General features: G+C 40.8%; 1 protein-coding gene across 10 annotated transcripts in view; it reads left to right on the top strand.

Moving 5' to 3' along the window:
* The window catches only part of SCEL (sciellin), a 94246-nt gene that overhangs the window by 25164 nt on the left and 53896 nt on the right, over positions 1–15186 (top strand). For all 10 annotated transcript variants that reach the window (XM_079138967.1, XM_079138971.1, XM_079138966.1 and 7 more), the window contains one exon: positions 422–487. In XM_079138967.1, coding sequence (XP_078995093.1) covers positions 422–487 — 66 coding nt within the window. The remainder of the gene's footprint in view (positions 1–421; positions 488–15186) is intronic.

Here is a 15186-nt window from a genome sequence, read left to right as displayed (position 1 = left end):
CTTTTTAAAAGAAACAATAATTTGAGTAGAGTATAAGATCGTTGTTCTATTATGAAATAGTTCAGCTAGGAAGAAAAACAGGGGAATAGCACAATAAACACACATGAACTTACTATCTAGATTTAATAACTGTTATTTTTTTCCATTATCTTCAGATTTCTTTTGCAAGACATGTCCACATTGTTTAGTGCCAAAGGAAATGGGAAAAGGAGCTTTCATGGGGGAGCAGAAAGCCTGGAATATAGGCAGCCTTTTCTTATTTTATTTATGAAACCATGTTCATTTTATTTCCAAGGCCTTCTGAAAAAAGTAATCCCATTGCCTTTTCAACTGTCAAATTATTTTTAGCTTTTCCTCACAGACATGGGGATAGGATCAGCCTTCAAGCACCATGTTTATAACTGATGCCATTTCTTCACAGACAGTCCTGGTTTCCGCCACCCCCTCCTGGTTACAGTGCCACGCCAAGCACAGAGGCCAACAGAAGGTAAGACTGTCAGATGTCAATGCTATGGTGCTGGGTGGAAGAATGTGTCAAACACTGACAACATATAATTGTGGATGCTTTGGATTAAATTTGAAGGCAATTTTGTGGACGCTGAGCTCTGAATGAGACTGATCCAAGTGAGGTCAGGACTACAGGTTCCCCAGGGTAGGAGAGCTGACATGCTATTAGGAGTAAGCAGGTGACTGTATTAGTCTGCTAGGGTCATATTAAAAAAGGTCCACATGCTAGGTGGCTTAAACAACAGAAACAGATTTCTTCAGATTTCTGGAGGTTAGGAGTCAAAGATTAAGGTGCCAGCAGGGATGGTTCCTTCAAAGGCTGTGAGAGTCTGTTCTATGTTCTTTCCTCAATGTTGGTGGCTTCCTGAACAATCTTTGACATTTCTGTCATTGCATCTATCTTTCATATAGAGTGTTTTATATATATAACACTAAATCAAATTATTGAACATGCTGAGCAATCGCAATTTGGAATCACATCCACCTCTGTTAAAATGTTTTCTTTTTAAACTGGTTCAACTACAGTTGACTTCCAATTATGTGAACCACCAAGTATGGATTATATTTTTAGTTTAAAATGTCCCTTCCCCTCAGGCTATTATTAGACATTTCTCTATGGGTGACACCTTTCATGGAGCTACCAAAGTGGAAAAAATATGTGAACTAGGAGTTCTGGTAGTGACATTTTTTTTTTCTAAGTATTGTAAGAGCCATCCTATTTTGTCTCTATAGACAATAACTGGCACTTTTTCTTAGAAATATTTATTACTTATTTCCAAAATAGCTTCTTATTTTTGTCCTCTATTCATTATCCCAATATTAATGTAAATTATAATAGGCAACTGGTTATATAACTGTAAAAGTATGTGAGGATTATTCATGAGTTAGCATCTCATGCTTCAATGCCTGTTGAGTTTGTGGATCACTGTTTGCACAGAAATGTCAGTGTCTGGCTCTAAACCCTTACAATTTATGCATTGCTGGATGCGATTTACATGAAAGATGAAATGAGTTATAGCGTTCCTATTTTTGATTCCTGGCTTACATCCGTAACATCAGAACGAAGGAAAAGAGATTATTGGGCTTTCTTGATCAATTTAGATATCCAATCCTTTTTTAGAGTCACAGATTATTAATATAATGACTGAATCAAAAGATTTCTTTTTGAGGATCAGAGATAATGTCATGCCAAGCTTTCACGGAAAGGAGAGAATAATAACAATATAGCAATGGCTTTGATTTCTAAAGTGCTTTTCTTTGGAAGATCTCAAAGTGCAGCTTCTGTTTCTCACCTTCAATGCCACTGCATTCCCAGGACTGATAAATAGCCTTTTTGGTAAATGCTGAAAAATAGAAGAAATTATTAAAAGATGAAAGAGGGCAAAGGCTCCAAAAAGGGATCTTTGTCCCCAGAGGAACCCAAAATAAATGAAAATAGGTCAAAAACAGATAAAATGGGGGACTATGCTTTTAAACACTGCTTAATAGTGCAGTGTTTTTTATCTTTCACTAATGGAGTGGTATCCGTCCACTCTTTCTCTCCCCTCCCATCTTCTCCAAAAGAATTTTCTCTCCAGTGGAGGTGGGGTGTGGCTCAGTGGTGGAGCACTTGCCTAGCATGTGTGAGGCCTGGGTTCATTCCCTAGCACCAGAAAAAAAACAAAACACCCCTCAACCACCACCAAACGCAGAAAGTTTCTCTTAATCCTGATACCCTCACTCTCTTTTCTGTCCTTCATTTTCCAAATCTTTGCTTTTTGTCCCTGAAATTTCCTTTTCTTTCTCATCACATACTCCTCTCTGGGCAGCACACTTGAAAATCTGCCAGACTTCCCAGTCATTCCAGGAACGAATCTTGTCCTGTTTGTAACCTTTAATGTCATGGATCATCCCCTCCCTCACTGATTCATTTTTTGACTGATATATGATGGAAGAAATAAAATTTAGCTGTGTTTGCATTTAAAATGTGTATGGGAGTTATGTTTGGATTAAACTTAATTTCAGGCACCCTGGAAGTCTCAAACTTGCTTATCAATAGAAGAACTCATGATTATCTATCTATCATCTATCATCTTTCCTCTTCTATCATCTGTCTCTCTATATGTACATTTATGCTTGATTATTGCCTCCTCATCTCTTCTCCACACAAGTTCCTGGAATGATATGTTTATGAAGGAAAAATTGAAATATGTCACTTTGCCACATAACAATTATAGCAAATTTTCATTGTTTTAGAACACAGATCCACACCCTTAGCATTGATCACTGGCACTGACCTGCCCCCCATCCCTTAGGACTTCCCTTTCTCTGTTTAAGTTACTTCATCTGTTTTAAATGCTCTCTCTATGCCGCCTTCTGTATAAGATGCTCCCTATATATCCACCTTAGCATGTTAGATTCCTTCTGTCTGCAATATTATCTTCTCCCCATCTGAGGCATCTAAGTTCTTTTGGCCACATTTTCTTCTGATTTATTTTCAAAATTTCACTTCTTTTTTTTTTAAATTGTTCTAATTAGTTATACATGAGAGAATGCATTTTGACACAACATACATAAATGAAGTATAACTTCTCATTCATCTGGTTGCACATGATGTAGAATCACACCAATCTTGTAGTCATACATGCACAGGTTAATAATGCTCGATTTGTTCTACTGTACTTCCTACTCTCCATACCCCCCTTCCCTCCTTTCTGCCAAATCCAAAGTACTTCTATTCTTCCCTAGCCACCCCACCCCCTTATTGTGAATTAGCATCCATATGTCAGAGAAAACATTCAGCCTTTGGTCTTTTGGGATTGGCTTATTTTACTTAACATGATATTCTCCAGTTCCATTCATTTACCAGCAAATTCCATAATTTTATTCTTCTTTATGGCTGAGTAATATCCCATTGTGTATATATACCACATTTTCTTTATCCATTCATCTGTTGAAGGGTACCAGGCTGGTCCATAGTTTAGCTATTGTGAGTTGAGCTGCTGTAAACATTGATGTGGCTGTGTCATGTAGTATGCTGATTTTAAATCCTTTGGGTATAAACCAAGGAGTGAGATAGCTGGGCCAAATGGTGGTTTCATTCCAAGTTTTCTCAGGAATCTTCACAGTGATCTCCGTAGTTGCACCAATTTGCAGTCCCACCAGCAACGTATGAGTGTACCTTTCCCCCCACAGCCTCGCCAAAATTTATTGTTGCTTGTACTCCTGATAATTATCATTCTGACTGGAGTGAGATGAAATTTGAATAGTTTTGATTAGTATTTCTCCAATTGCTGGAGAGGTTGAACATTTTTTTCATATATTTGTTGATCAATTGCATTTCTTTTTCTGTGAAGTTCTGTTCAGTTCCTTAGCCCATTTATTGGTTGGGTTTTTTATTTTTATTTTTTGGTGTTAAGTTTTGTGAGTTCTTTATTTATCCTGGAAATTATCTAAAAAAATCTGGAAATCTGGAGATATTCTGAAAAACAAATTGAAAATAACCTCAAACTAAAAGTAAAAATTTACTTCTGATTTACTTCTGTCCTTTCCTCCCATTTCCACATTAACTCAGCAAGTATATTAATTTGCCCAAATATTACCAAATATACATACATTTAAATAAATGTATGTATATAAGGAGTGATGGCAATTGTCCCAAAAATGCAGACCAAACTATACAACATGGAATATTGGAAATCTCAGTTGTGAGTTCTTTGGCCACCCCTGTTGTTATCCATTTCTTGCTGACTGACATTTCTCTTCAGCCCTCACCCTGTTGCTCTTTGTTCAGGATCCCCTCATTCCTTTATTTTGTCTCCATTTGCTTCTTCCTGCCCCTCAAATGCCCATAAACTGCACATGCAGGGTGATTTAGGTCTTTGCTATGCTTTATCCTCATAACCAAAACATGTTGATAATTATTCACTCTTTGAGAGGCATTCTATGCTACCTTTTGTGATAAAATTATTTCCTCCTGTCAGAATCATATCAATGTTTAGTCACACCCACACTTAATATGTCACAACAATCACTAACCCCTCTGTCCTCCTTATTTCCCTTACTCAATCATTCTTGTAGTGAGTTCAAGTTACGGTGTTAAGGAAATAGATATCACCAATAGGTGGCAGTAGCATCCCATGAACTTCATTTGGATGGTGCTTTGACAGGTTTTCTGCTGAGGGTGCCACTCACAGCAGGAGGTTTTCCAAAGGCGAGTGCACTGGAGCCACCATACATAATGGTAGAAGAGCAGAGGAGTTCCTGGGGGGGGGGGGGGCGAAAGGATCAGAGAGGGCGCTTACATGTCTAGGTGATGTCACTTAGCAGCATGGACAGGAAACACAGGTGTCAGAGAACTCTGAAGACGAGAGCAGCTTGGGTCCTTCATAACCTCCCAAAGTGGACAACATGGATATACAGTAACCATGACAGAAGATCCTCTGTGGGTCATGAGAAGAGCATCCACTTCCTCTGGGAGATCTGATGTGGGTAGGGAGAGCTTCTAATGGGACTCAAAAGACAGGTTCTGAAAAAGTATGGGATTTGGAGGAAGGAAAGTAATCATATATTGCTACATTTTCAAGCCCAGGGTGATTTTAAAGCCAGTCAATGCAGGAAGAAATAGGAGCAGGAGCAGAATAGAGAGGAGCAGAAGGAGAATATACAGTAGGTCTTAAGAAGCTACCATGGCACTTTGTTTGGAGCAGCCAGAGTCGGGGATACCAGAAGGGTATGCTTGTGGAGGTGATCACCAAGCAATGAAAAATACCTGAGGGTGAGGGAGAGGTGTGCTCAGGGAGGAGGCTGGTGCCAGAGATTCTGATAAACCCATGAACTTAAAATGTATTTATTCAGAGCAAAGTTACCTCTGGAGAAAATGTTCCATGAGAAGCTCATGTGCAATATTGGTGTGTGTCTACATGTTAGGTGGTGGAGGAGGAGCTTGAAAAATGAGACCCTAGCTACTGAGTTACCTGGTAAATAGAGGTAATGAGAGGCAGGTAGGGTGGAGGTAGAGTAGGGAGTGGATTCTACCACCCACATCCACAATGGACCATCCTTCAAAGTCTGGCATGAATCTCAGCTAAGGGGCTTCTTTTGTCATCTAAACTCTGAAAGCTTCTTACCTCAGTTTTTCCCTCTTTCTCTCTCCAAAACAACTATAAATCTCTAGTGATGTAATAAGAATGTGCTTTCCTAGATGCCAGGAGTGTGGAGACTTGTAAGACCCAACCCTGTTTTAGGAAATTTTAAGTCTATCAGGGAGTCGCTGTGAGCCAGGATCACTAAACATGCTGCCTGGTCCTACTGAAAGTGGTTTTTGGGGGGAGGATGCTGACAGAGCTGGAGAGAGCCACAGAGCAGGAGGGAGCATGGCGAGGGAGACAATAGAGGATGCATTTGGGGTACAGAAGGCTCAAAAGACAGAGTGCTTGAGGTACATGTTAGAGAACGAGGAGCGTGAGCCAGGTGCAGAGGGGAAGGGGTGGGGAAGGGAGGAGGCGCTTTAACGCCAGAGAGCTCAGTGTGAGCATCGGTGTGTGTGGGTGTAGGTGTGCACTCGTGCCTGTGCTTGTGTGTGAGTGTGTCTGCTTGTGCAACACCATGGGCTTTCTGTCATCCCAGGGCATTCTCTGCATCCATCCTTCATCAGTTATGTTTAATAGTAGCGGGAAATTCAATAATTCCAAACCTGATTTCAAGTGGTAAAATGTTTTTTAGCATAAGATATTATGGGGAGATGTTCATTCATAACTTGTAGTAGGCTTAAGTACCTCTTCAAGATAGCGTGTTTGTATTTTAGGACTTAGTGCTGTGCTGTTATGTAATTGGAGCTCGGACCATGTGGTAGAAATCCTGAAGTATACATCAAAGAAAGCATGAGTGTTGTCAGCATAGGAAATGATCAGAAGGTCAGAGTCAGGGATTGGTTTCCCCTCTCCGCTTTGTTCATTTGAGGAGATGTCTGAAAGCCTGGCACAAAGCAGATTGTCAGGAATCACTAGTGTGTGTCTCGATCTGCCAAGCTCTTAATCTATTTCTTGTCATTTTGGGCCCTTCAAAAGAGTGATAATGTTTGCCAGGCTTGGGGATAAGAGGCGCCATTCAGGAGACCTGAGAAACGGAGGTAACAGTTCTGGAGAGTCCATGGTGAACTCCTTCTGGCCATCAGAACCCACTGTCAAATCCTGGCGTCCTCAATTGCCTCTGACTTTGAATTAGGGGACTTAAAGATGCAGTGGTAAAATGCCATGTAGGGTTCAGTTAAGAAACTCACTGAAGCCAATTAAAATAACTTGATAACAGACAGTGTGAATGTTCCTGAAAGTGACCCAGCATACTGATTTAGAAGAACAATAAAGCCACCACCTCTACCATCCCTTCTCTTCTTTTTTTCCTGTAACCATTTTTGTAGATAGGGATGAAAAATAATGTCTGGTAAAATTTAAAATAATAGATATATACCTAGGAAAATTGGCATATAGTGAGATATTTCCTATATACCATCATTATTTCTCATCCTTATTTGTTTCCACCTCTTCTTCTTCAGTGGTTTTCACTTCCAAGTAACTGATTGGTAGAGTCAGAGCAGAAAAAAAAAATCCCAATTGAGAAAGGAGTTGCCATGGCAACCTTGCACTATAGTTATATTTTTCTCTCTGTAACTATAAATGGTAAAATGTAACCTTTCTAATTTTGCTATAACATTTTTAACTCTATTGGTACCAAATCCCCTACAAAGTTTGATATCACACTACAAAGACACAATTAGTTTCATTTTATCCTAACAAGAATCTTTAATAAAAATTAAGATCCTCTGACTTTCATTAAAATGTTAAAGCATAACAGTGATTTAAAAATCATACCTAAATGCCTAGATCACCCATTCTAAACATTCATAATGATTAAAATATTAACCTGACTTAAAGTGTATTATTTTTATTTTAAAATTCTTCTTATTTATTTATTTATTTTGGTACTGGGGAAGTTATATTAGTTTTGAAAAGTATTGTTTGAGCAGAACAAAGAAAAATGCTAATATAGAATGAACATCTTAACCTTTAGCAACAACTTGCTTCCTCTTCAGTCCTATAGGGACAACCTACATGTCCCTGGTCTCCTAACACTGGTTTTAATAAGTAACTCATACATTCAAACAGCAGCAAATGAAAACCACCCTTATTGCACCCAACCCAGATTTCTACAGCCCTGCCTCCCTCAGAGCCTCCTCTGTTCTGCCACTACCAGGGGACCTCCTTGGAGTTGATGAGGCAGAGAGGTTCCAGGTTCAAGGGCAAAGGTGAGGAAGAAGCTGTGAGATCAGATACCTAGAGTCAGTGACTCGGATAAAAACATCACCCGTTTTCTCTAATAAGTGGATGCTGATACATAATGGCTGCGGGGGAGGAGGTAAAGGAATAATGGAGGAGCCTTGGATTGTGCAGAGGGGAGGAAAGATAGGGGAATAAGACAAACATCATTACCCTATGTACAAGTATGGTTACATGAATGGTGTGAGTCTCCAGCGTGTACAACCATAGAAATGGAAAGGTGTATCCCATTTGTGTACAATGAATCAAAATGCATTGTTAAAATAAAAAAAACAAAAACAAACAAACCAAAAAAAGAACACATTGCCCTGTCTAAGCCATAAAAACAAAACAGTTGAATTAAGAAAAAAATTGCTGAGTGTGGTGGCACATGCCTGTGATCCAAGTGGCTTTGGAGGCTAAGGCAGGAGGATAGGGAGTTCAAAGCCAGCCTCGGCAACTTAGCGAGGCCCTGAGCAACTTGGTGAGAAGCGATCTCAAAATAAAATATAAAAATGTGCCGGCCATGTGGCTTAGTGGTTAAGTACCTCTGAGTTCAATCCCATCTATCAAAAAAAAAAAAAAAAAAAAAAGAACAGAAAAAGAAAGAAAGAAAAAACTAGTTCACCATTTAGTAGCTATTTCCTTAAGTTCTATCAATTTTATTTCAATTATTATCATGAAAACTCTAACAGATGACAGGGCTGTTTCTGCTTGTTCAAATCTTAGAGTCACTGACACAAATCAGGTTTCTTTCCTGTGATAACTGGGCAGAATTAGAGCATACTAATGTGGAATGGAGGCTTCACATTGTGTGGTGAGCAATGGAAGATGGCTTTGGAGCAAGAAGCCCCTGGGAAGCAGGAAGTTCTGGTTGGGTCCTATAAGTGATGGACATACTGGCATCTGTGGGGCAGTAGGGGGATGGAGTATATAAGGACATTTTTCTTAGGACTGTCCTTATACTCTAGAAACCTGCAGGGGGCACTTCTTTGCCTTCTAATTCTTCTTCTTTCTCAGCTATTTGAAGAATGTCTTGTAAGTGAAATCACACACACTGTACAGCCTTTTGAATCTGCATGATGCATGTTAGATTCATCCCTGCTGCTATGTGTAGCAATGGTTCATCCCTTTTTGTTGCTCAGTAGTAGTATTTCATTGCATAGATGTACACAATTCATTTATCCATTCACCAATGGAAGGACATTTAGTTGTTTGCAAAGCTGCTTTAAATGTTCACATACTTGTTTTCACATGAACATATGTACTCACTTCTCTTGAACAAATGCCTACAAGTGGGAGTGCTAGGTCATATGATAAGTGCATGTTTAATTTTATAAAAATCTGCCAAACTGTCTTGAAGTGGCTGTTCATTTTGTTCCTACCAGCAAAGTCTGAAGTTTCTAGTTGCTCCATTTCCTTAACACACTTAGTATTTGCAGCTTAAAAAGTTATTTTAGCCATTCTATTAAGTACGTAGTTTATCTCATCATGGGTTTTACTTTGCATTTTCTAAGAGACTAATGACATTACACTTTTTAGATATATTTATCATCTATACATTTTCTCTCTGGTGGAATACCTTTTCAAATCTTTTGCCTATATTTTTGCTGTTCCTTTTACTTCTTGAGTTTTGAGGATTTTTCAAAAAATTGTTTGTTTACAAGTCCTTCGTAGAATATGTGATTTATAATTTTTTCAGTCTCTTAACAATGTATTTCTTGGAGCAAAAGGTTTTTAATTTGATGAAATCCATTTGTTAAGTTTTGTTAAAGAATTATGCTTTTGATGTGAATCTAATAACTCTTTGCCTAACCAATGATCATAAAGGTTTTTCTTCCATGTGTTCTTCTAGAAGTTTTACAGGTTTATGTTTAACACAGAGGTCTATGGTCTAGTTTGAGTAAATGCCTTTTTAATGCTAAAATGTTTTCAGTTTCATCTTCTAATCTTTGGAAAGGTTTTGCTATGTCTTTGAGAAAACATCTAAGAGCCCAAAACTGCTATGACTTCAGGAGTATTTTTAAAGCTCCTTGTGTCTATTAACCAAATATATTAGTGCTTTTCTGTTGCTATAACAAAATACCTAAGGATGCATATTTATAAGGAGAAGAGGTTTATTTAGCTCACAATTTTGGACGTTGCAAGTTCAAGATCAGGCAGCCCCACTTGCTCACGCTGGTGAGGGGTCACCATGGTGAGAGTGCATGCAATAGGGAGAAGTGGACTGGCCAAAGAGGATGCCAGAGAGAGATTCAGGGATCAGGCATTCTCTTCTGAAGTTCCAGAAGAATTCTGTCATTAACCTCTTCCAAGGGCAGCAGAGCAATGATCTGTTCATTTTCTAAGTCCTATGTCTTAAAGGTTCTACTATCTCTTAACATGGTAGTACTGAGGACCAAGTCTCCACTATATGAACCTTTGGGGACAAACCAAATCCGAACCACGGGACCAACTAAAGTTGATTTATGTTCCCCTAGATCCACCATAAATTTAAATTTTATTAACCACCACAACATCTACATACATTTGAAAAGTACAGTAGGTGGATATTCAGGTATTTAGTGTCTGGCACACGCTCAGGGTTTTGCGGAATCGAGGTCTTTGCAATAATTCTGCCCTCCCGTGGTCACATGGTGGTTTGCCATCTACAGATCTGCATCAATTTCTTCCTTTTATAGATAAAGAAGCAGAGGTTCCGAGGGAATCAGCTCCCTTTCCAGGGTCAAACAGAGAGTTAGTGGCAAGGCTAGTCTGGAAGCTAAGCCTCTGGGATTCTGGTCCAGCGCATGCTCCCTGACTGTGCTTAGGGTTGGTGGAAAAGACTTCAGTGCTAGATAGTGAGTTGTCACCACAGTAACCATTCCTTTGAACTTGGCCTTGTGTTATACAAACTCTTTGAAAGCATGGGCCACACCTCTTCTAGCCTATGAATGTCGTTTTGCACCTACACTGCAAACATCGTAATTGGGCAGTTGTGGAATAAGTGCTTGTTGAGCCACTTAGGTGAGGAACTACAACTTCCTAGCATCCTATTCGTAATAGTTTCACCTTTGAAATACCTGGAAGAATATTGGTTATAGTAAGTATGATGTAGACAAAAAACAGGATTTGATATCAGAAATACTAGCTTGAACTTTGAGTTGCTTATTAACTGTATGTTCTGGGGCAAATTACAAAACTTTTTGCATCCCAGCGAAACATAATACACATCCACAGGTTATATGTATGGGTCAAATAAAGAAATGTATGCGGGATCCTGGCAAAGCTGATATGTACTGAGACTCCATCAATATCAGTTCCATCTCCTTACCATTGATGGAATAAAAATCTTATAGGTGGGACCCAGAAGCTCAGCACAGTGAAAAGCAAAAACAAAACTCATGATTAAATATGAGGGTCAATCGTTCTTGGTGGAGCCTAGACTTGTGCTGCTGTTATGGAAATGTTTGCAGAGTAAGACTTGGACGCAAGTCTCAGAGCCATGCGTGTTATCCCAAGAGGACATGATGGAAAGAAGTGATCTTCGCAGCAGCTTGTGGAGATGAAGTAATCCACTCCGCTTTCTTCATAGCGCTATGTCTTTTAGCTCCGGTCTTTGTACTACAATCGGCAAGTTGTCATATGTTGCTTGTGAAAACTGCCTTTTTATTCCTCAAAGCTATTCTTTACCGTTTTAGCCACTACAGTGGTGGCATCGATCCCACAAAGGCCTTGTGGGGGAGGGCAGAGGGGAGAGCTGGGGTCAATTCACCCCAGCATCAGCATCCTGTCTCAAAGTGGAATTCAATCAGGATCGCTCCAATAAATATCTTTTGTTTCCTTCTCTTCCAAACGCCCCAGGCCACAGCTTCCTGCTTGGTGCTTGCTTTTTAATCCTCTTGCTTGGCATCGCCTCGTGCTCCTGGCACGGCATGAATGACTCCTCTCATCCCCTGCCCCCACCCCAGGGTTGGGCTCTGTCATCTGTGGCTGTCATTGCAGAGAGGGCATCGGAAGGTCCTGGAGGTGAACTGAAGTCAAAGTGGCATGGCCCGCCCCCGATCCCTCACCTTGAAACTCAGGATCCTCCTCTGCTTTTCCTGGTCTTCGCAACTTCACACCCAGCTTTCCACCCCTCCCCCCAGTACTCCTCAGACCCTTCCAGATCTCCCTCTTCTCTCTCCATCTGTACCTCCCAGACCCACCCCTTCGACACTTACTTACCTCTTTGAGACCTTAGATAGTATAACATTTAACATTGCATCAACAGGGTTTTGCCATAAGCAAAGCTTGGCCCATCCTATCTCTCCTTTCTGTAATCCATCTTCCCATCTTGTTACCTCTCTCCTGTCTGTCCTCAGATACCTAGTGCCCAGTGCAGCCCCATTATCACCCAGGATGGACTCCCTTCTTCTGCTTTTCCTCTACTTCTAGAAGGAAAATTTTAATCAGTTAAGCCACACAGATACACTATAGACCATCCCTTCTCACATATATCCAACACAAGGATTTTTCTTTTTTGCGGAAAATAAAAAGATGTTTTCAGTGCAGACAAAATAGTCTCTAACTGTGGGATCTGACAGTGAGCCAATATGGGGAAAGTATTTCCAAGCTAATTATCCTAGTGCTCTCTGCTCTTCTAGTTTGAAAGCCACCATCAACACAAGAGCCAGGAGACTCCCTATGCTCTGTGTCCCATTGCTGGACCATACATCCTCCAAAACTTCACCACTGCACACTGCCAGGGAGTCTTCAGGACAAATTCTATAATGTCTTCCATGTTCATGTCTATGGATCTCTATAAAAACTCCAGGCAGGTCAATTCTTATCACCTGGACCATCCCCACAGACTCTGTACATCCCTGACCCTAACCCAATGTAATGTCATCCTGCCCTCTCAAACCTTCCACTGGGCCATTATCATCAAAACGCTCTGCTTGCCAGCCATGGTGATACACACCTGTAATCCCAGAGACTCGGGAGGCTGAAGCAGGAGGATCATAAGTTCCAGGCCAGTCTCAATAATTCAGAGAGGTTCCAAGCAACTTAGCAAGAGCCTGTCTCAATAAAAAATAAAAAGGGCTGGGGCTGTGGCCCAGTGGTAAAGCTCCCCTGGGTTCAATCCCTGGTATCAACCAACTAACCAACCAATCAAGCAACAAACAAACGCCCTGCTCTTCAACCTCACCTCTGGATGGTTGCTCACCTTTTTCCAGAAGACCCTATCTCCACGGCAACTCTTTTGGTAAAGGTTGACTTTCCCCTAACCCCATCTATCCCAAGGACCAAGGAAGGGAGGGGTCTTACTCCGTTCTGGTTGCCACTTCATGTCTAGAACTCCTCGTCTCCTTTGAAACTGTGCCACCAGGAGCTTCTCTTCCTCTCTAGATACAGCTGAAGGTCTCTGAGCCACTCACCTTCGTTCTGTAAAGACTTTGGCACCAGGCTCTCCGTCTTTCATAAACACGTCCACAATACTTGATTTCACAATACTTGGTGATTTCAATATCCATATGGAGAATCCTACCCCACCCTGGCCTCTCACTTTCTTGACCTGCTCTCCAGACATCCTTCACCCTACCTCAGTCACCCATGGCTCTTACCCTTGTTAATAACCACGAGCCCTACAAGTTTCATTTCAAAGCATTGCCTCTCTGGCTCCCCCTCTGTCCTGCTCCCTGCCTCCAGTTCTCTGACTCCAGTAAATTCTCAGCTCATCACAATCACCGACCCATGAATTCTACCATCTTTTCCAGAGTCCCCAGGATTTGCCATGTTCTCATTCCCCTCCAAGTCCATCTCAGACCCCTCAGGGTCTCACTGTAATTCCCCTGCCATTCCTTGGCACTATTCCCTGCTGCCTTCGCTTGTCAGATTGTAAATTTACTAAATCAAACCTTCTGACTATACTGTCCACCAAGTAGCCTAATATGGCAAGAGAAAGCAACACCAAATAGTCATATATATATACATATATATATTTTGATGTGGAGGTACTGGGGATTGAACTCAGGGGCACTCAGCCACTGAACCCCAGCCCCAGCCCTATTTCATATTTTATTTAGAGATAGGGTCTCATTGAATTGCTTAATGCCTCACTGTTGCTGAGGCTGGCTTTGAACTCGTGATCCTCCTGCCTCAGCCTTTGAAGCTGCTGGGATTATAGTTGTGTGTCACTGCACTCAACTCAAGTAGCTATATTTTAATTCCATGAGTATTAACCTCAATGGAACCATTGGTGGTGCCTGCGGATATCCTGGAGAGGTGGCAGAGCATGAGAAGAACTTCTGGGGTCAGACATCCTGGTTCAGATTCCTGTTCTATCCCCTATAAGCTGTATCATCATGAAATTTTTATTTTTACTTTCTGTATCTTGGTCTTTTCACCTATAAAATGGGAAGAAAGGTATTTATCTCCGAAATTGCAGTAAGGACTAAATGAGTTCATATAGGTAATATGCTTAGAAAAGGTCCTGGCATAGATGAATCCCATATAATGGTGTGTTGTTCCTATCATCATATTACTTTTCCCTGAGTTCACTTACTGTTCTGTTCTAGAAAAACGTTTCACATATTCTTTCCTTTCTCCCTTTCTCAAAGCTCCAACTCCTGCTCACCCTCCTCTCTTTGAATTATGAACTTGATTCCCATTTTGTTGAGGAAAATATAAGTCTATAAAAAAGAAGTTTTTCCACCCCAAATCAGCCAATGCACCTCAGCTGTACCCATGCTATCCTTTCCCTCTTGCTACTGTGAATGAACTCTACACACTTCCATCTAAGACCAAATGCCCCACTGGCTCCCTGGGTCCCACCACTGCTTAAGAACATCACCTAACCATTTCCCCCTACTCTCCAGTCTTGGCAATTCCCTGGTTCATTCCATCATATCTACATGCAGCAGTGATCTTCCTTGACCCAATACCTCCAGCTGGTTACCCATTTCTCTTATCCTCCTCACAGCAAAACACTTAACTTCAATGCTTCTACTTCCTTGTTTCCCATTTTCTCCTAAATCTACTCTGTTTTAATCAGCTTTCTTGTCACTGCAACCAAAAGACCTTGTAGAGTCATATAGAATAAGAAATATATCCCCATTGGTGCAAAATACACCAAATGATTGGTGGTTCGTGGAGACTAAATGATTGGTGGCTTCGAGTAGTGTGACGTGCTGATTGATGTGCTGATTGGATAGGTACTCAATGAAAGAAGAAGAAGCTTCCGCAATAAATGAGTCAGCAGCTACAAGCTTGCCTGCTCTTACCTGGCTCCTGGTTTCTGTGTGGTTATTGACACTGCGCCCTTCACCCCCCTTTACATGAGCCCCCGTGGTACACAACAAGACCTGGCAAGAAAAATTAGAGGAAAAGTTCATTTTAGTTCACAGTTTTAGAGGTCTCAGTCCAT

Source organism: Sciurus vulgaris, assembly GCF_902686455.1.
Source record: "Sciurus vulgaris genome assembly, chromosome: 4".
Lineage (NCBI taxonomy): Eukaryota > Metazoa > Chordata > Mammalia > Rodentia > Sciuridae > Sciurus > Sciurus vulgaris.
This window is presented reverse-complemented; position numbering and strand designations above follow the sequence as displayed.